Consider the following 23,008-nt stretch of genomic DNA (forward strand, 5'->3'; position numbering starts at 1 on the left):
TCAAGATTATATGCATTAAATTTAACAATTATGAGAACCAGTCTGACTGCTTAAATATTAAAAACAAACAGGGAAGCTCTAGTTAATAAAATACTTTCAAAAGAAACAAATGAAAGGCAGATTTGGAGATCAGAGATGTAAAAGTGCACATTAGGACACTCCCTAACGCATGACAAGTGGCAAAAGGAGAGATTATCTGTGATTTTTGTTTAGTGCTTTAACCACAGGTGAATATGTTTAAGGTGTCCAGTTAGGAAAACGTTCACATTTAACTCATCAGTATCACAACCTAAATCTTAGTGTAACAAAAATGTTCCATTAAGGTGGCTCAATCTGTGGGTGAGAAATTGGCTTTCATTCTAAGTGGCTATACATACATGTTAAGGGGGGGAGGGGGAGTAGATCTCCTTTGTTTTCTGTTGTGTAGAAGGTGGATCTAAGTGGGTTCCCCTTCAGTCACTCAAATCTGTTCCTGTTTAACTGATGGCACAAGGCACAAGAAGAAATGCTAAAGGTAAAGTATAGAAGAAAATATGGAAGAGTAATGCAGTTACTGGGTAAAGAAGGCACATGTTCCTTTCTCTAACAAAACAGTAAAGCATCTTTTTAAAAGAATTTGTGATACGCTCAGGTTAAAAAGATGCCTCACATATTGCCGAATGTGAGTATTTAAGAGAGTAGTACTTCACATAAAGGTTAGAGGTTGGCTGGAGGTCTGGCTAGTGAAGTGTGGGTCAGAAGCACAAGTAATGTGTCATTATCCTCCTCAGATAAATTATGTAGAGATATAGGTGAAAAGACTTGCTATTCTTTGATTTTGTTCAAGAAGCAAGAAGAGTAGGACTTTGTAAAGCCCAGGTTTCAGCAAAAACTTACTTGGAAATGTAAGTATTTGCTTCTCAAAAGACTGTATCTGGCCATGGAATGGTGTTTTTGTCCCCTATTGGTATTTGCAATAAAAGATGGTCAAAGCCTTCACCTGTGTCTTTGTGAGTGCCCTTAATGGTAACATCCCTCCAGCCAGTGTGCCTTCATAACATACACTTTCAGAGGAGTACCTACTCTGCAACAGTTCCTGAATTTAGGTTTTATTTATTTAGTATAAATCTTGTAGGAAAATATTTCTAAGGCCTAACTGGTGTTAGAGGTCATGCTATTACTAGTTGATCTTACTTAGATCACTAACTACACCATGTGCAAGTTTTGGGTCAATCGTCCATAGTGTGCAGGGGGATACTGTCTAAAAGCAGGACCTCCGTTGTGTCAGAATCAGTAATTGCCTGGGTTTGTCTGAAGACAAACCATTTTATTCCCCTTCCACTACTACAGCTTTGCTATGATGGCAGCAGCTGAGGAGAGTCCAGGACTGTTGTAAGGTAAATATTTGAGAGCTGCTGTTTCAGATAAGTGATAGGAAAATAGTGTAGTTGGGCAGAGAGTTTAGGTCCTGATATAAATTCCTCTACATTCTCCTTCAATGGAGTTGGAACAGGGCATGGATAGGCCTTACATTTCTCACTTCACAAAGGCCAGTTCTTTCATCTTTAGCAGTGTTCAATATTGTCTACTACAAACTAACAGGTCTTTCTGTCCATATCATATTATGTGTTAGGCTAGTCCAAAATCAGACATGTATAGTAACTAATAAATAGTTGGTTTTTGAACCATAAGAGAAAAAAATGGTTAGCAACCAGAGCAATATTATGTCTAAAACACCATTAATTAAAGTCTTTTAGATGAGTCATCAGGAAATTTAGGCATAGTACAAGACAGTTTAAAAGTGGGTGAGTCAAGTAGTCTGTCATTTTATAGACTCACAAAAGCACAGTTGACCCACCTTTTAAGCTCAAAGCCTAAAAAATGAATTTCAAAGGAAGTGCTGTATCCTTTTCTCTTCCTTGTATGGCATTTTGCAGGAAAGAAGTGATTCAGAGGAACTGAATTGCCTAACAGGAAACACCTCCATTTTCAGAAGACATGATTCAGGCATTCCAAGAATTATGTTTTGGTTCTAACACTGTTTATCAATATATTACCATAGAAGAAAACATTTTTTTCCTTGGGGAATAAAGTGACATCTGAAATGTGTTTACCCTAATATGATTGGGTAAACTTGATCCATTAGTGTCTACGTGTTAATTTCTACTCATGATGATCAATGGGGTATATATGCATTTCACCTTTTATAATTTACTAGGTCCTAGATTTGCATGGAGTACACAACCAAGCAATAATAAAGTTATTTTAATTGTCACTAATGCAGGGCTGGACAATTCATGTTTACTAGGTCACCATGGCGCATTAAAAACTTCACCGGTGACTGGGTTCGGGGCCACTGAAAGAGGGTACAGGCAGTCCATCTGTATCAGGCCTGAGCCTCCATTGGTTCATCAGGGGGGCTCAGGCCCAGCTGTATAACAACTATTAATGCAGTAAAAAAGTGGGTAATGCTACACCAGTGTCAAATATGCACTGGAATTCTGATGTGCATACAATGTCCTGTCAGTAAATGGCAATAGAAAGGTATTCACTGGAAATATTCCACAGTTGCTAGAGAAGAGCATGGTGGAATAGCAGCAAGTATGATGAGGAAACTGGTCTTTTGCACACTGATAAATTGTACATATAAATGGGGGGTCATAGAGTAGCAGCGAATAGAGGGTTGTGGCACAGCTTGGTGTGGCTATAGAAAAGCAGGTAGAAGCTGGCAAAGGTTTGTGGAACAGCGGTGACTAGTTGCATGCATCAATGAGTATAGAGCAGTGTTAATTTCGTCGACTAAAACCGACTAAAACGTTTTCGTCGACTAACACAATTCAGATGACTAAAATACGACTAAAACTAAAATGGCATTTTAGTCAAAAGACTATAACTAAAACTAAATCGAAATTTGCTGCCAAAAATTAACACTGGTGCATGCTCAAAGAATAAATAATAACATATTAGATTTTTCACTCCAGGACCAGCAGTAGTATATAATGAGTTTGAAAATTGTAGAGAAATGCTTAAATAATGCATTACAAATTACAATTGAACTACACCCATTTGATTATAGATGACTAAAATGAGTTTTAGTCGACTAAAATGTAGGGCGTTTTAGTCGACTAAAATATACTGGAGTTTTAGTCGACTAAATGCGACTAAAACTAAAACACTTGCAGAAGACTAAAATAGGACTAAAACTAAAATGCCATTTTAGTCCTAAGACTAAGACTAAAACTAAATTGAAATTTGCTGCCAAAATTAACACTGGTATAGAGAACAGTGCTGCCAATCTACCAGATTGAAACTTACTGTCATGACACCCAAAATTTACTGGCACAGCCAAGTTTTTACTGGCATTTCCAAACATTTTAAAATTACAGTTTTATGTGCATATTTAAATTTTCAGACTACAAACAATTACAATATGCAATTAGCAGTATTATTTAAGGTAGATGTTAAGGCAAAAAACATATTTCTTATTTTATTTTCAATATAGTAAGGAGGTGGCTCAGGGACAGGACTCAGCAGGGCAAGAAATTAGAATGAAATTGACTCTCACAGTGACACTGACAGCAGTTGCAGCAGCACAGAGGATGATGACACCTCATCGAAAAGACACATCCCCCCTGAGTCACAGTCACAGTCTCTTTCCATGCCTTGTGGTCTCTTCAGTTCACTCTAGTCTAAACAGCATTGACTGTCCCGTTCCCAGCTTGCCTTGCTCCTGTCCTGCTGACTCGCACACGAGGCCCAGGCCGCTCCTCCTGGCTCCCTTGCACCATGACATCACACAACACAGTCAGGCACTGCCTCTGCCAGACCTGCCCGAACACACTGTAGCAGGCACTTGGATGGTCTTAGCCAGCATGCGCAGTTCGGAACTGAGCATCACAGACATATTTTATGTTGGTAACCTTTTCCTGTCACTGGCATTAACTGGCAGGAGAAAAAGTGCCCTATTTTTACTGGCTGCCAGTACAAAATACTGACAGTTGGCAACACTGATAGAAAATCAGAAGGTTGAAGCATAGACTAGCTGTATAAATTGGTTGGTGTAGAAAAGCAGCAGGTAGAAGCTGGTAAGGGCTTGCGTGTAGGTGCTAAGCATAGTCCCACTATGATACATACCAGAAGACACAGAATAATTTCTAATAGTTCGTACGTATGGGCACAGGAGAGGCTGTGACTGGCTCTTCTGCTGGCAGCATGCATTCTTTAAGATGTCTATGGAATGCGTAGCTGTGTTCACAGTAGATATAGTAGGACCCTGTTAGCCTCTTTGTTATGTGTATTGTGTATAGTTTGCATATGATTCAAATAGCCCATTGTGGGCATGATGTATTTAAATCATGGTGTAGATATGGGCACAGATTATAATCCATAGAGGATATGCACAGGCATAGGTATAATGGATAGTGCCGCCCACTGGAATATGGTTGCAGTGTCAGAGCAGGAAAGATTTGTCATGTTGTAGCAGTGCTGCTGAATCTTCCCAGGAATCCTTTTTTGCCTTAGCACAATTAGTACTAGCAATGCCCCCTCCACCCAAAAGGTAAGAGTTCCAAAAAAGGTGCATGTGGGGCTTAAAATGTAGGGCTGTAGTGGAGTGGTGTTTCGGTGTCAGCAAGTGCATTTCTGGGTTCACATTTGTGGGGGCATATCAGGTAAGCTGTACAGAGACTTGTAATTTTTAATGGCCATTGAAAAGCTATTACCAGTAGGGTGACAGCCACTGAAATGCTTGGGTTATTGTTACGTAAAGCCAATACTGCATGAGAAATAGCAGCTAATGTGACTGTGTTGGAAACCAGAGTTGCACAAGACAGACTGACCTAAGTCCTGTCGGCATGTGAGAAAGTCAAACTCAGCTCAGTCTGTCTCGTGCAATGCCAGCTGTCAATACAGCAACATTAGCTGCTACATTCTCAGGTACTGTTGGCATAACACAATGAAAGCCCCAGCATTTCACTGTCCATTTCTCCATTAGCAACAGCTATATCAGAATGTTGGGGAAAATCCCATGTCAAAATGCTTCCTCCCCCTTTTCAAGCCAACATTTGTCATCTCCATAACCATGACTTGCCTGCATTGTGAGAGACAGGAGCAACTACCACAATGCAGCCAAGCCTTTGGAACATTTGGCACTTTCTGTTTATTGTTATATATGGTTTAAAATTGTTCTACTAGTAAATAAATAGCATGTTCTGTATTTTAATTGTTAATTTAATAATTAAAATAAAGTAAGCTCAAAATTAACAAAACAGATATTTTCCCTTTAACTGTTACCTAACTTTGTATCTTTTTGCTCCTATATAGTCATATATGAAGGTTGCACAGTACAGGGTCTTAGGTGTTTAAAGATGGCTTCTAGTTCTGGGTGAGAGTTGTTTAGGCCTATACTGATTCATAACTTCAGTACTTAAAACATTATTGTCAATTATTAGGGCACGTTTCCTTATTTAAAATATATATACAGAAATACTTTGACAACGATCAATTAAAAAGAAAGTGAGAGCCGCTGGATGAAAAACATTGATTTATTCTTCAGCTTTTCCTACATAGCATCAAAGTAATGAGACAGAAAACACAAGATGTTTTTGGCCTAGACTTTAAAGTCATCAGTGGAGAGGAATCTTAGGGATTGTGTTTCGGAAGGTTAGATGAAAAGCTTAGTCTAGGATAGTGTGATGCCCACTGAGAAGAGGCCAGCATCAGACGCTCTCACATTGCTTAGTTAACAAAAGAAATGTCAACAACAAGACAGGCAAGAGTACTGAGGGCAGGAAGTGTGAAACCCATAGTCTGAACCAGGTGAAAACCTGAACAAATTCAAGAGCAAAGATCTCATGACAAAATAAACAAATGTCCACATCTTGCTAACCCTAAGCCTCCTGGAAGAGTCACATTATGTCTTAAGCTTATTATTTACATTCTCAATACACATACTGCAATAAATATGCAGCAATGCAATGCAAAAATGCATATATGGTAACCATATACAGATGTGGGTAAAATAGTTCTAAAATATTACTTTTACTAGCAAAATACATTGAAGAATCATGTCTTATAAGAGACAAATAAATAGAAAGGATAACCCTCAATAAGTAAGACATCTTTCTTCATATAGATATATATAGAGTATGTTTAATGCCTCTGCATGCAACATAACCAGGTAAAAGGAGGGTGAGGAAAGTCCACAAAGAACATTATGCAGTACAGTTTGATAGTTGTACAGTAAATATGGAATCAGAAGTTAAATTTAAAGCTATGCTTTACGAGTTAAGGTTATGTTTATTTTATTGGGGTCTCTCTGTTCATGAGCATATGCTACCCTAGCTGATCTTTGCATCACCCAGGGGCAACAAGTGATTTATTGGCAATGATTAAGACCCTGTTCAGACAGGGGCGACACGACTTGATGGGGCGACCTGTGAAGTCGCGGTGCACAGCGTGCACCGCGACCTCGGCACGACTTGCACGGACTTCATATCATTGAAGTCAATGCAAGTTGCCTCCAGGTCACCCCAAAGTAGTACAGGACCCTTTTTCTAAGTCGGAGCGACTTGTGTCGCTCCTATTAGAACGGGTCCTGTGCTAATCAATGGCGAGCGACCCACCGCGACTTGTCAGGCGACCAAGTCGCCTGACAAGTCACGCTAGTGTGAATGGGGACTTAAACTATCTTTCACTAATTTTACTACATTTGATTCTGTGAACTTCTGCATGTCATGTTATCTTTATTCTTTGTAGCACTTTATGAAAGTTTCTGCTTTTGGTTCTGTGTGTTTTTTTCTACATGTATGAGTATGTATAGGGGGTGATGGTATGTCTGGGAGTTCAAATTCCCAAGTACATGTTACACTCTGACTCCACAATGATTTATCTCAAACCTTTAATCTAAAGCAATTTTGTCTCTTGCTAAAGACATTCAGAGGATAATTTAAGCAGGCAGGTTTTAAGTCCTTTAACATTAAGTTCTTTCTCATTGTGGGTATATCTGCAGCATCCTTCTGTGCCTTAAGGGCTGGAATTTAAAGGGCAAAGACTAGACTCTCTACCACATTCCATGTCATAGAAAAGCACCTGCAGGGCATAACTGAAAGTTTAAGTCTCATGAACACTAGAACAAGTCACTTTCAGAAAGTGTTCAGCCTGAGTAACATTATGTATTACTCAAAAAGTCAGATATTTCTAACACAATTCTATGCCATAGAAGTAATCAGCAGACTATTGTATTTCCCCAAATTTCACTGTATATAAAAGAATAGCTATTTTAGTGAAGGGTTTCTCTTTGGTGACATCAATGTTAATGTTACAGTGTATGCAATGAACATACTGCTAAACCATTTAAATGTATGGCACCCAAACACATGATTTTCTCAATCTGAATTTAGCTGATGTGTAGCGAGTTGTGAGAGATTGCCAACATATATATGTGTTTGTACCACTAGCAGAAGTTTTCTTGTATGTTGGATCAGTTTGGTATATTTTCTCCATATCTGTTTTCTCTGTACTGGATACATTTTTTCTAAACTGGTAGCAATTGGCAATGTTTTCAGTGAAAGATATATTCATCTTTGGGCAGCCTGAGTTGTAGTCTTTACGTAGACAGGATATGACAGAAGGTGTGACCAGTCATGATCAGTCTTGAGAGTGTTAATAAAAGCATACATGCTCATATTGGACAAGAGTGTGCACCATCTTTATTGTAAATATAATGATAGGCTGGGAAAGGTCAATCCAACCAATTATTCCCCCTGAAATTAGTCATATAGGGGGTCATTCATCTATATTCATAGACACTGAGCGACACTCATTTTATTTTTTTGGGCTAATTAGGGTGTGAGGAGGGTCATAAAGTAAATAATCTGATTTGAATACATATATGCAGACAGTGTCTTAAGTTTACAAATGTGACAATGTCTAGCACAGTTATCACATTGCAATGAAGCGTTATGAACAAACAGACTGCATGTGAAAAAAAAAGAATGGAGATGAAAGGTTTTGAAGCATCTCTCCAGCTGTATCTTGGATTCAAAGGCAGTTCCCATAACTGGACAGATAATAAGAAGGAAGCACTTTCAAAGCAGTATCTCAATTCACCCATAGACACCCACCCACATGCATAACTCCCACCACGATCTGCTCTAGCACACTTTAAAGCAAGTCTGGCTACACCATCAAGACCATCATGAAGCAAGCTGTGATTGAATAAATGACAGGATGTGACAAAAAGAATCATCTGACCACTATACTATTATCAGTAAGTCCAAAATGGAAGTGCCAATGAACCATGTGATGTCTTTTTACAACAGTATACAATTGCATGAATCACAAAAAGAAAAATAACTATTAGGCCTTTCACACCTGAAGGCAATCTTCCCAGCTGGTTAACTTACTCATTTACCCTGACATGTAGTGTGGTTAAATTAGATAACTTAATGGCAAATTGGTTTAACCGAGGCTTGGCTGTCACCATAATAGCCATTGCTGCCAGGGATAAGGCATCATATCTAAACGTATTCAGAACATAACAGAAAAATTGCACAGTAACTCTTAAAACTTAATCAGAAACCATCTTTTACTGTATAGTTTGATCTAGGCTGATAGGAGGTGTCAGTTGACTGTTACTGTGAGTTACTACTAATTTATTTAACAGTATTTAAAACTGCCAATGTGTACATGTTGTAGACTCTCTTTCTTTCTTTCTTTCTTTCTTTCTTTCTTTCTTTCTTTCTTTCTTTCTTTCTTTCTTTCTTTCTTTCTTTCTTTCTTTCTTTCTTTCTTTCTTTCTTTCTTTCCAAGTGACAAAGCAATCTGATGCTATGATACACTGCACATTTATGTATTAAAAAATATACCCCTAGAACATAGTAGGCATGGGTATATTGTAATTTTATACTTATTTGGTGTATTGCACATTACATACTAACTTTTATCACATTACACAGGACTCAGCATGCCTAAATGACTGAAAATAAATATATATTGGCCAATGAATAATTATACATGCTATATTCTGCAATCTTCAACCAAGCATTCATAGAAAGTGAAGATGAACAATGCATCTGGAAGTAATGCTCTAGCCACATGTTATCAATTTTAAAAGCATGGCTAATGTCATGCTTTTAAAATGACTTATTTACACAACAGGCTGGTTCTTTTGATTAACAATCAATTTGTAAGTGATTATTCCTTTAAATATTTATAAGTGTAGAATTTGCAAAAAAGTAGAAATAATTTAGAAATGTTTAAATTTAAGGCACTGATACTAGACGGCAGGTAAGTTAGGATAATAGACCTGTATATGAATTGTAACTGCATACAGCCAGCATACGTTTGTATTTTAATGTTATTCACTGTGAAAAGGTTCCTAGGAACACAGAATTATAGTTTCAACTTTGGATGGTTGCTTCCTTTGAACAGCCAAATAACAAGAAGAGCACCCACATGGAGGCAGCATAGAATGCATAGGGGTATGTTTGCATTGCCATTTTTCTGGTGCTATGAGATTGAAGGCAGGTGGGGGTGGAGGAAAAGTTGACAAGCACAAATTCCATTCCTCCCAGCCCCCTGGACACTATTACCCCTTAATCATCCCGTCTCATCCTTTCCTTCTTCTCATCTTTTAAAACCAATGCATTAGCTAAACTCATTCACCGGAATTGCATTGTTTTATTTAATTGGTTTATAGAGATTTTGTGTCTTGGCTTGCTTTGTGTAGCTTACAGAATTGTGAACTAAACATGTTTAAGATACTGCCATTTACTTTACAATTCATAACATGATCATTTCCATTGGTTACTTTGGCTTAAGCTGGCCATATATTATACAACTTTCTTGTTCAATTTCCTTTAGATTTACCTTCAACTTTGTAGTGCAAGAGCCTGGTTGACCGCATGCAACTTGAATGTGTTTAGGTTTGACCTCATATTATACGATTTTAGTAAATCTAAAGGAAAATGTATATGTTTCTCTATAAATTGCACAGAAAAATTGTTTAAAGTTTTTCCAGCCTAACTTGCTCACATTGTGTTTCACCCTATTTACCATCTCCCAAATCAGAGCTATAAATGATTTAGCTTGTTTTCACTGATAAAAAACAAACTGCTAGAGAAAACTCACATTGTACACCTTCCAAAGCTTTCCTGACTTTTCCTTCAAGGACGAATCAACCACAGTTATTTTTTAAGCCATCTCATATGTTGTATTTAGTACAACCACTTTTATCAGACATGATACATTTCGGATACTTGGTGCTTTATTGGGAAAATAATGTTAGACAAACAGTGATCAAGCTGGTATTAACTACTCTTAATACTTAATACCTGCTAACTGCAATGCACACAAAAATTGACTGGTGAATGCAGCCGCCTGCATTGAGAACAGCCTGCCTTCCCCTAAATGGAGATTTTAGTTACATGAAACACATTCCAATACTGGAGCTGAGCGTATTATTACGACTAAGGGGAAAAATGTAAATGATTCTCATTATTTAAAAATTATATTGCATAAAGCTTATTGATCTGCTCCAAAATTTGGATACTGAGATCAGTGAACAGAAAGGTTTAACCTTTCTATATGTCAAACCAAAGTAAGCAATCTTTTGTCATTTAACACCTCATTAAAAGCTAAATCAACCCCTTTACAGTGTGGCTGTTAGATCATTGTTAACAACCACATCTCTTTTTCCACCTGCTTATAGAACAAATACAGTCGCCGCCAACAAGTGACATACAAATCTTTGGACAGTTTCCAGATCAATAAAATACTGCCCATGAAAAGGAATTCTCAATAAACTTGTAATCAAATCCGACAAACGTTTGAAAAAAAGTATAAAAGGGGACACATTTTTCCCATATAACAATAGCTGCAAAATATTTTAAATACACTACTTACAGCTTTGTAGTCTAAACACTTTACTTTTTGTCTCGTGACACAATACCGCACAATCTGGCCCATTCAAATAAGAGCAGCAGCTGTCCTTTTACATTCGCCGACAGGAATGTCAAGTCATTATTTTGCAATATGTAACCAGATACATTTAAGTTACTCTTTCTATGAATTATTTCACCTTTAATAAAACGCATCAATGAAAGGCACGTAGTAAAAACTGTGTACATACAAAATTCACGTACAGTACAATAAACTGAATTATTGAAATACAAATGGCTGTGAATACTGTAATATGAATGTATAGAGTTATATATTACTATGGCATGCCCAAATTTAAGAAAAAAAAAAAAAAAAAAAAAAGAATGCATATTTAGGAGGCTAATATACATTAAACGCAAAAGCACAAAAATACTCTATAACTGAGTTCCAATGCTTGCAACTTGTACAAAAGCCTACTGGCTAGTTTTATATTATATACACATTTTATATACATACATATATATATATATATATATATATATATATATATATATATATATATATGTATATATATATATGTGTATATATATATATATATATATATATATATATATATATATATATATATATAGATATGTGTTTTATATTGGAGCTGGCCATATATGCCAGTCTTCGACATTTTTGCATGCAGTGCAAGAATTGTAATTTTATACTTTACCTCATTGTACTGCGCCTGGGCATTATTTTCCAGGTACAACATCTTTGCTGTAAAATCAATCAGCGATTGCGTCCTCCTTTCAGGCTCCAGATTTAATTGTAAACCCCCCGAAAGGTCCCCCTACTATGTACAAGTTGTGTTAAGAAGGCACCAGTAATAATGAGGTTTCTCTCCCTCCCTCTGTCACATCAATTATTTAAAAGTCTGTTTATATATATACACCTGTATTCAGGTAAGGAGAGGGCGGAGTGTCTTCCCTTTACCTGCCCAATCTGTCAAAAGTTCCACCTTGGTCCCAGACTTGCAATGGGATCAGCCTCTCCCACCACATTAGGTAGTTAAAATTCCTTACAACTCTTACAAAAGAAACAGACAATAGAGACTCCAGACATATACAGAGGGGAGAGATGGGCAACCTGACATGCAGAACTATTCTGGCTCAGTAATCCCATACATTAGGGCAACCAATCAAAATAGGTTGAGAGCTGATGTTTTTTTCCTCCCGACAATAGGCTGTAACCTGTAACTAAAAAGAGTGATAACGTATGTATACTCATCTTGCTCTGTAGTTCTATTTAGAGTTTATTTAGTGTGGTGTGTTTAGGGCATACAATAATGAGAGGGATAATCAGTTTACACAAGACAAAATAAAGCCTAGTACTCATGATGAGAATATTGGATGAATGTTCATTCGTTTTCTTTTTCTTTTTTTGCATGCTAGTCTCATATCAAAAACAAAGAGGATACTAAAATTACGAAAATTCTCGTACGACAGAGTACAACTTCGGAAGGGATGTACTGTGTTGTATTTTAACCACTTCCGGACTGATTTGCCCCCTTAATGACCGGGCCATTTTTTTGCTATTTGGCACTGCATTACATTAACGGAAAAATGCGTAGTCGTGCGATGCTGTACTGAAATAAAAATTGATGTCCTTTTTTTCCCACAAATAGAGCTTTCTTTTGGTGGTATTTGATCACCTATGTGGTTTTTTATCTTTTTGCACTATAAACACAAAAAGAGCGACAATTCTGAAAAAAAAAAAAAAACAATATTTTTCACATTCTGCAATATAACATTCCCAAAAAAAAGTATAAATCAACATTTTTAATCCTTTTGGGCCAATTTGTATTCTGGTACATATTTTTGGTAAACAAAAATAGCAATAAGCGTATTTTGATTGAAAAGTTATCGCGTCTACAAACTAGGGGAAAGATTTATGTAATTTTTATTTATTTATTTTTTACTAGTAATTGCGTTGATCTGCAATTTTTAGCGGGACTGCGACCTTGCTGCGGACAGATCGGCCCACTAAATGACATTTTTTACACTTTTGGGGGGACCAGTGACATTGCTACAGTAATCAGTGCTAAAAATATGCACTGTTACTGTAATAATGACACTGGCAGGGAAGGGGTTAACCTAGGGGTTAAGTGTGAGCCTAGGGGAGTGTTTTTCTAACTGTATGGGGGAGGGACTTGTGAAATGACCACAGAGACCTGTGATCCTATATAGAAGGATCACAGGCGCTCTGTGATCATTTCAGAGAGAAGAACGGTCAGCTGTGTTTACAACAGCTGACCGTCCTTCTCTCTCAGCAGGGAGCAATCGCAGCTGTCTGGTGGCAATCACGGCTGCCAGCCCCTTGGATCAGCTTCCCTGCTGCCTAGTAGGGGAAGGAGCGCGCTGCCGCCGGTGCATGCTCGCCCCCCCCCGGGACCACACGCGTGACCGACGTAGGGCTACATCGGTTCGCTCAGGAGAGCCAGTATGCCGCAGTAAATGTGCGGTGGGCGGTCTTAATATATTCTTTCATTTCTGCGCATGTGCGGTCCTGGTCTTTCTTTTTGTTTTGGGGGGATGAATAGTGTACTGATTAAAAAAATAAATAAATAGCTCTCTCGTATCGTACGCGTTTGTCCCTTCAGATGATTTTTCATGAGCTGTCATGCTCTCGAAAAGCTGTGTACCAATGATCAGATTATCGAACGATTGCTTTAAAAGCGGTATTTTTTATCCGATTTTCTGATCGTGTGTACTGGGCATAAAACCTACAAGTGGAGGGGCAATTATTCCAGCATAAGATTCACATTTTCAACAATTTTCAACCGTAATCAGTGGGAAAAAAATTCTCAGTATTTTATACACAAATAATGCTAATTATTTTATGTTATTGTTTTTAAAACCTTGTTTCTGTGTAAAGATTGTAGATATATATGCTATATATGTACATGTCAGCCATATCAGCTCATTAAACACCCATGCTTTGCTGGGGGCATTGCTGCAGTACTAAACAATGGATGTGACCTACCAATACTACTTAAAATGCAAGCCTATGTACTACAATTTTTAAAGCTGACCATAGAAGATTTTTTTTTTTTTTTATCAGCCAGAAGGCTGAAAGTAAAAAAATGAACAGATTCCTCCATCCACCCACAAGCGAGGTGGATGGAGGATCCCCCTCTGCTACGGCATTGTATAATGACAGTGGTACCCCCTGATATTAGAATACACTGATCAGTGGCTGCAGCTGCTGATTAATAGAAGTTCCAACATTACCATTTGACACAAGTCAATCTAACGATTGATTTTTGTCAAAGGGCCCTTTCACACAAGCTGCCTGATCAGGTCCAACTGTAAGTTTTTTAGGTGGACCTTATCAGACCCTCCAGTCTCCCCTATGGAGCAGTGTATGTCAGCGGTGACATGTCCACTGACATCTGCCACTATCCGATCCGATCCTGCCCGCAAAATCCAGACCGATGGTTTTACTGTTTTCCATCCATCTGGCAAGTCAGATCGGATATGATCTGATGAAAACGAACAGGCGGTCTGTTTTTACCTAATTTTCCCATAGAGGAGAGCAGGACTATGTCCGTCTGCACAGTGAGCAGAAATGGACCTGTCATCCGCCTGCTCAGCAGGGATTAGAGGAGCGATCCCACCTTGAGCGATCGGATTCCATTCTATGGAGGCGCCTGTGTGAAAGGGGCCTAACAGGATAGGCTTTATATGGACTGAAATTTGGTCAGTAACTTCTGAACCGGAGGGATTTCAATCCATCTATGCCCAGCTTAGGAGTAGCCAAGGATTTACTCAGGAATACTTTAAGGAGTAGAGAATTTTTAGCAAACTGAAAGCGAACTGCTGCTTTCTTGCTGAATAAACATTTTGCGGGGAAACCTGATTTTGTCTTCCACATGACTGAAGTGAACACAGCTCCAGTTTTTTCACTGAAACTGCCTATGGACGCGATTTACTGAAGCAAACAAACAAAAGCAGGGTTAAATTGTTAAAGTATGCTTAAAGCATAACTCCACTTTTGTTGAGAAAAAAATTTCCCCTCTGGGTGATCTCTGTACATTACAAGGATTTGCAATTGTATACGCTATATTGTTTTTTTCTTTATTTGCTATTTTTTCCCCACGAAAGTTACCCTTTTAAATGCAGGCTTACATGTGCACACAGTTGTTTGCAAACATATCGCTTGCGATCCCTGAACCCATCTAGCTGCATGTACATTGTTGTCCAATGTGTATGGTATTATCCTAGTTTGACAATGCATGATGCACATCCAAATCATATTGTTTTTGTGCCTGATTTTCCTAAAAGGTGGGTGTGCATGTCAACAGTTTAGGGCCAATTCACACCACATGCAATCCAGTGCATTTTTTTCTGCATCCAAAATAGAAAATAGGTTCCAGTGCGTTCCAGTTCCAAAAAAAAAAGTTGAACATGCTGCATTTTTTCTGCACTGAACTGTACTGAAACGCAATAAAACACATAAAAATGTACTGAATCGCACATAAACCTACTGGAATGCACATGTCCACATTTGAGGTGAAGAAAAAAGAGGGGAAAATGCACCTGAAAGCATCAAAAACACACTGAAAACGCATCACAAAACATGCATGCAAATGTCTGGTATTTATGATTAGAATCTCTATTCCAAGCAACAGTATATAACATTTTGTTCGCTGACAAGTGTTTGAACTTCTGTGAATGAGCACAATAATACCCCAAATACCCCAAATACCCTTCGGCTCACTGAGACTTTTAACAAAGATTAAGATTGATTACATTCTCCTTATTTTCCAGCCCTGCACACTAAGAGCCCGTTCACACTGGGGCGACCTGTCAGGCGACCTGGTCGCCTGACAGGTCGCCGTAGGTCGCCTGCCATAGAGAAGCTGTGGACCCGTTCTAATAGGAGCGACACAAGTCCCTCCGACTTAGAAATAGGGTCCGGAGCTTCTTTGGGGCAACCCGGAGTGACCTGCATTGACTTCAATGTTATGAAGTCCGTGCCGGCCGCTCCGAGGTCGCGGTGCGAGCTGCGCACCGCGACCTGTGAGGTCGCCCCGGCAAGTAGCGTCACCCCAGTGTGAACGGGGTCTTAATGTGGTTTTATTTCTATATGGATACATTTAAAAAACAGGTGTTCTGTATGCAAATATGTGAAGAGAAAATGTGCTGATAGAAGTATAGAGGAGAGTGAGCAGAGGGAAGACTTCCTCAGTCCACGGCTCTTCTTCCACTATCCAATCAGCAGACTGGGGGTGAACAGGGGAAACCTCTCTATTTGTTAAGTGGTGTCATCCACCTGGCTGAGCTGTGTGGTGGGTAGTATAAATCTTAGAAGTGGATGGACAGAAATACAAGTGCTTTAGCAGGTAAAACAGCTCATTGTTTTTCACACAGATGCTGCTGGCTAGTAACTCTCCTAATTTGACAATGAGCTTCCCTACATAGATTCACACAGAAAAGCCCTATTTTAAGTTAAGTCCAGTTCCCTATTTTAAGTAAAGCCCTGATAAAGGGGGAGTTTTTTTTCTCACCACTGAAACATATTAGCTGTTTTTTATGTAAACTGATAAATTATTTGGACTCTATTATCATTTGATTTGGCACTCCTTCCATTGGTGCATGTAATTGTTTTGTGTCAGAGAAAGGCTGAAAAAAAATCTGCTGGGGACACCCTTGTTTGTGGATTTTTATCTTTATTTTAATGAAAGTGAGCAAGAAAAGCCTAAGAAGAAGATTTAGGCAAGTGTCTGGGTCCTTAATGTTCTGTGGTGAATGGCAGAAAGCCATAAAGACCAAGAAGGAGTGTGTGAAAGAGGTGGTGTGATGAGGGGGGTTTAAGATGTACGAGGGGCAGGGTTGAGGGTGCAGAGCAGAGTAGGGTGTGCAGTAGGGGCAAGATATGTGGGGCAGCATGGGATTGGGGTATGAGGAGCGGGGGACAGTAGTGTTGGATAAGGGGGTTGTGGAGCAGGGGAGCACAGCTTGGGGTGGGGGGGGGGGGCTGCAGAGCATCACAGTGCTGGATGAAGGAATGAGGAGTAGGGTATCATAGCATTAGATGGGTGTGGAGGGGGGTGAGAAGCGAAGGGCAGTAGTGTTGGATAAGAGATGTGTGGAGCAGGAAAAACCGTGTGGAATAGGGGATAGGGTGTAGGGGACAGTAGTGGGGGGAAAGCAGCTTAAGATGAGGGTTGGAAGGACAGCATTCGAAGGAGTGTGGCCTGAAGCATCAGATGGAGGTGTGTTGAAGGGATCACAGGGTTGGGTGGAGGGATGAGGAGCAGGGACTGCAGCATTGGATGGAGGGGTGAGAAGAGGGGTACTGCAGTGTTGGATGGAATGGGGGTGAGGAGCAGGGACTGCAGCATTGGATAAGGAAGATGTGGAATGGAAGACATCTGTGTGGGATGGGGGGGGGGTGAAGTGTTGGGGACAGCAATGTTGGATGGGGGAGTGAGAACTGGGGAACAGCAGCCTAGTGAGAAAAGCCATATTTTCTGAGGGTGAGGAGCAGGAGAAAACTGCATTACGTGGATGGTTGAGGATGGGGACTTCAGCATTGAATAGACAGACGAGAAGCAGGGAGCCACAGCATCTGATAGGAGGTGAGGAGTGTGGTATAGCATGTGAGATTGGAACAGTGGAAAATTTGGGGCAGTTTAAGTTTGCATAGAGGTAGCTGCAGAGAGAGAGAACTGGAGCTGGCATCAGAGAATAAGATTGGGCAACATGAAGTGATGATGGGGTGGTGGTGTAGTAAGGAGAGCACTGAGGTTGGAGGCAGCAGAGGAGAATAGATGCTTTCAGGTAGCGATTAGACAGTTTATGGGGTAACTGCAGCAATACTGGGAGCTCTAATGGAAGAGGAAGTCACAGCTGACATGTTCTGAGAGCTCCACCAGTGCTTGGCACCAAAGGAGAACACACCGGTCTTTAGCAGCAGCCACCTCAGCAGCTTTGAATCCAGCCAGCAAACATTTTTTTCCCCTTGTCATGAGTAGAGCGAGAAGCGAAACATTAAGAGATTGTCAGCAGTAGGTGGCAGATACTGAGGGGATGTGTCCATCACCCTTTTTGACACTGAAGGACCTCTGTTTCTTTGAGCCTCTGTTTCTGTTCCCCCATCTGTTACTTGTGCCACTCTTCTTGTTCCTCCACTGGTAAAACAAAGGGTAGACATTTTTTTTATCGTATTTAAAGTTATTAAACTGGTATTAAAATCAGATTTTTCCTAAATCAGATAAAAAAATAACATGGCTTACTTTAATTTTAATCTTACTTCCTCCTCAGAAATTTCTTTTTCAGTTGCCCCCTGGCCACCCTGCTATTTTTCTGCTCTGTTCTCTCTTTGCCCCCTGTGAGTCTTCGAAACCCGAAAGATCCCACTCTGTACTACAACTCTACATACACTATATTACCCAAAAGTATTGTGACATCTGCCTTTACACACACATGAACGTTAATGGCATCCCAGTCTTAGGAGGGTTCAGTATTGAGTTGGCCCACCCTTTGCAGCTATAACAGCTTCAACTCTTCTGGGAAGGCTGTCCACAAGGTTTAGGAGTGTGTCTATGGGAATGTTTGACCATTCTTCCAAAAGCACATTTGTGAGGTTAGGCACTGATATTCGAGAGAAGGCCTGGCTCGCAGTCTAGTTCCAGTGAAGTGAAGTCTTAAGGCATCAACATACCAAGACATTTTGGACAATTTCATGCTCCTAACTTTGTGGGAACAGTTTGGGGTTGGTCCTTCCTTTTCCAACATGACTGCGCACATGTGCACAAAGCAAGGTCCATAAAGACATAGGTTAGCGATCTTTTATTAGGGGTGGAGGAACTGGTCCCAACATGATAGAACACCTTTGGGATGAATTAGAGCGAAGACTGCGAGCCAGGCATTCTCATCCAACATCAGTGCCTGACCTTACAAATGCACTTCTGGAAGAATGGTCAAACATTCCCATAGACACACTCCTAAACCTTGTGGACAGCCTTCCCAGAAGAGTTGAAGCTGTTATAAACCAACGCAATATTGAACCCTACAGACTAATGGGCCATACACACTATAAGATTTTCTGAAGACTTTTTCCTTTAGATTTACCAAAACCAGATAATATGAGGTCAAACCTAAACACTTTCAATTTGTATGCAATCTGGCAGGCCCTTGCACTACATAGAAAAGGTAAATCTGAAGGAAATCTAACCAGAAAAGTTGGATAGTGTGTATCCAGCTTAAGACTGGGGATGCAATTAAAGTTCATTTGCGTGTAAAGGCAGGTGTTCCAATACTTCTGGTAATATAGTGTATAGCCGTTCAGAGTGCCACACACACAGCCAGCGCAAGATTGATACAAAACTAAAGCCAAACCTCTCCTCCTCTTCCGCAGCAATAACTGGCAGGGGCTGTGTACCTCTTATGCTGTGTCCCTCTTTTGTTGGATGTGTGTTTGTGACTCTGAACAGTTGCATCTAGAGTTTTAGTACAAAGCAGAGGTGCAAAGACTCACACGGGACTCCATAGGTCCATAGGTGTACAAACGTGATGGCACAGGGGACACAGAGAGGAAGGAAATATGGCTATGCAGCCAGAGAACAATTGAAAAAGAAAGCTTCGAGGAGGAACTGTAAGAGAAAAAAAGAATCAAATGCATGTGCCATATGTTATTTTTTATCTGATTTACTTTTTTTAATGTAATACCACTTTAATTACATATATATATATAATTTCCAAACTATACATAGAAGGGTAGCAAATGATGATAAAACTATCAACATCTAAATAACATTATGAAGCTACTAAGCTTCTTTAAGGGCCAGTTTATAGTCAAATGCGTTTTTTTTTTTTTTTTATTTTATGCATCAAAAAGGAAAGTAGATTACATGGGTTCCAATGGCATAGTTCACACCTGTGCAGTCAGTTCCAGTGCCTTTCAGCTCCAGAAATAAAAGTAGAACATTCAGCATTTTTTATGTACAGAACTGTACCATACCAAAGTAGAACAAATCAAAAACACATATAAAAAGGGACTGGATCGCATTACAGCAAAAAAAAAAAAAAGCTTGGGAAAAAAAGAAAAAACAAAAGAGGAATGCATTGAAATGTATTGAGAATGCATCAAAAACGTGTTTACAGAGAGTGCATTTTTGTGGTGTGAACTGTAAGCAAAAATGCAACCAGAACGCATCTGGAGTGTGTTTTTATGGTGTGAAGCGCTCCTAAAACAGAAGAAAAAGAAATTTACATTTTAGTCACTAACAACAGGAGAAATATCTTGTTCTAATGTGAAAATATTAAAATGTTTTACAAATTGTCTACATAGCATTTTTGCATTATGGTGGTTTTAAATCTCATAGACTTGTCTTTCACAATCTCAAAAAGTCTTTTAGGATTTCAGATGATTCCTGATATGCATACATATTTATTAAATCTTAATCAGCACTACAGTGATTCACACTTCCATTGTCTTACACACTTATGGCAATGATTCAAAGATATTCCAACAGCAGAAGACTTGTGATTCACTTATTGTTATATGATGAATTGGCACAGGTGTGGCTTGCTAGATGTTAACATTTTTTTTTTCCAAGAGGTACAGTAGCAGTAAACTCATAGCCCTCTCATTACAACTCAAGTAGGTAATAATTCCTGGAGCAGTGTAGTAATAAATTTAATGAATACACCTATAGCCCTGGTTCACACTGATGTGACCAAGGAAACGTGCAAGATTTGCTGCGTTTCCCCGCATCACATTGCACTGCAAGGCACTTGAACAGCCTCCATAGGATCTGCTGCCGGTGTCAATGTTAGATTAATGACACCCTGAAACAGATTGCAAAAGGTGTGAACACCCATGCAATGTGATTCAGGTGCATGAAAAAAAGGGTCCTGTGCCAAAATGTATTGCTCAAATCGCACCACACAGACATCGCCTGTGATGTGCACAGGAATGCAGTGTGATTCCTGTGTGAATCACATGCACTGTCTTGCACAAACCAGTGTGAACCTAGGCTCAAAAGTTTATTTTTTGTTACACACACACACACACATATATATATATATATATATATATATATATAGTAATCCCCCGCTCCATCGCGGTTTAGTTTTTGCGGTCCCGGTAATTTGCGTTTTTTTTTGTAATGTTATTTTATTATGTAAATCATTAAAAATGAAATATTTTTGTGTTTTTCATAGCACTTGCTCTGTCTCTTAGTATCTTTTATGTGTTTAAATGAGTTTCTATTGTTTTAAAAGTGTGTTAAAAGACCTTAAAATGCTTTTACACGTACAGTGACAGTAAAAAAATCATGCCTACAATGCATTTTAATAGGGTTTTTCTATTTCGCGGAATTTCACTTTTCGCGGCTGGGTCCGGAACGTAACCCCCGCAATGGAGGGGGGTTTACTGTATATATATATATATATATATATATATATATATATATATATATATATATATACAGTGCATCCGGAAAGTATTCACAGCACTTCACTTTTTCCACATTTTGTTATGTTACAGCTTTATTACAAAATGAATTCAATTCATTATTTTCCTTAAATTACTACAAACAATACCCCATAATGATAACGTGAAAGAAGTTTGTTAAAATCTTTGCAAACTTATTAAAAAAAAAAAAAAAAAAAAGAGGAACATAAGTATTCACAGCCTTTACTCTATACTTTGTGGAAGCACCTTTGGCACCAATTACGGCCTAAGGTCTTTTTGAGTATGATGCTACAAGCTTGGTACACCTATTTTTGGGCAGTTTCTCACATTCTTTTCTCCCAGGTTGGATGGGAAGCATCAGTGCACAGTCATTTTCAGATTCTCAACAGAGATGTTCAATCAGGTTTAAGCTTGGGCTCTGGCTGGGCCACTCAAGGACCTTCACAGAGTTGTCCCATAGCCACTCCTTTGTTATCTTTGCTGTGCGCTTGGAGGCATTATCATGTTGGAAGATGAACCTTTGCTCTAGTCTGAGGTCCAGAGCACTCTGGAGCAAGTTTTCATCAAGAATGTCTCTGTACATTGCTGCATTTATCTTTCCCTCGATCCTGACTAGTCTCCCATTTCCTGCCGATAAAAAATATCCCCACAGCATGATGCTGCCACCACCATGCTTAACTGTAGGGATGGTATTGGCCAGGTGATGAGTGGTGCCTGGTTTCCTCCAGATATGATGTTTGCCATTCAGGCCAAACATTTCAATGTTTGTTTCATCAGAGCAGAGAATGTTGTTTCTCATGGTCTGAAAGTCCTTCACGTGCCGTTAGGCAAACTCCAGGCGGTCTGTCATGTAGCTTTTACTGTGAAGTGGCTTCCATCTGGCCACTCTACCATACAAGCCTGATTGGTGGAGTGCTGCAGACATAGTTGTTCCTCTGGAAGGTTTTCTTCTCTCCACAGAGAAATGCGGAAGCTCTGTCAGAGTGACCATCAGGTTCTTGATCACCTCCCTGACTAAGGCCCTTCTCACGATCGCTCAGTTTGGCCTGGCAGTCTACTCTAGGAAGAGTCCTGGTGGTTTTAAACCTCTTCCATGTAAGGATGATGGAGGCCACTGTGCTCATTGGGACCTTCAATGATGCAGAAATGTAACTGTACTCTTCCCCAGATCTCTGCCTTGATACAATCCTGCCTCAGAGGTCTACAGACAATTCCTTGGACTTCATGGCTTGGTTTGTGCTCTGACATGCCCTGTTAACTGTGGGGCCTTATATAGACAGGTGTTTGCCTTTCCAAATCATGTCCAATCAACTGAATTTAGCATTGGTGGACTCCAATCAAGTTGTAGAAACATCTCAAGGATGATCAGTGGAAACAGGATGCACCTTAGCTCAATTTTAAGCGACAAGGCAAAGACTGTGAATACTTATGTACACGTGATTTTTTATCTTTTTATTTTTAATAAATATGCAAAGATTTCAAACAAACTTCTTTTACGTTGTCATTAAGGGGTATTGTTTGTAGAATTTTGAGGAAAATAATGAATTTAATCCATTTTGGAATAAGGCTGTAACATAACAAAATGTGTAAAAAGTGAAGCGCCTGGGATATTGATCTGGTCAGTTAAGTATCAGAGGGAGTTGTTAATCAGTTTCAGCTGCTGTGGTGTTAATGA

General features: G+C 39.3%; 1 protein-coding gene across 5 annotated transcripts in view; it reads right to left on the reverse strand.

Annotated features, from left to right (window-relative positions):
• Positions 1–23,008, reverse strand: part of TP63 (tumor protein p63) — a 235,587-nt gene that overhangs the window by 48,425 nt on the left and 164,154 nt on the right. For 4 of the 5 annotated variants that reach the window (XM_082252079.1, XM_082252078.1, XM_082252080.1 and 1 more), the window contains exon 1: positions 11,579–11,753. The exons of the other annotated variant lie outside the window; for it this stretch is intronic. In XM_082252079.1, coding sequence (XP_082108205.1) covers positions 11,579–11,620 — 42 coding nt within the window. In that variant the 5' untranslated portion in view covers positions 11,621–11,753. Of the gene's footprint in view, positions 1–11,578; positions 11,754–23,008 lie in introns of those variants that run through there. 5 annotated transcript variants of the gene reach the window in all.

Source organism: Pelophylax lessonae (genome assembly GCF_965119305.1).
Source record: "Pelophylax lessonae genome assembly, chromosome: 3".
Lineage (NCBI taxonomy): Eukaryota > Metazoa > Chordata > Amphibia > Anura > Ranidae > Pelophylax > Pelophylax lessonae.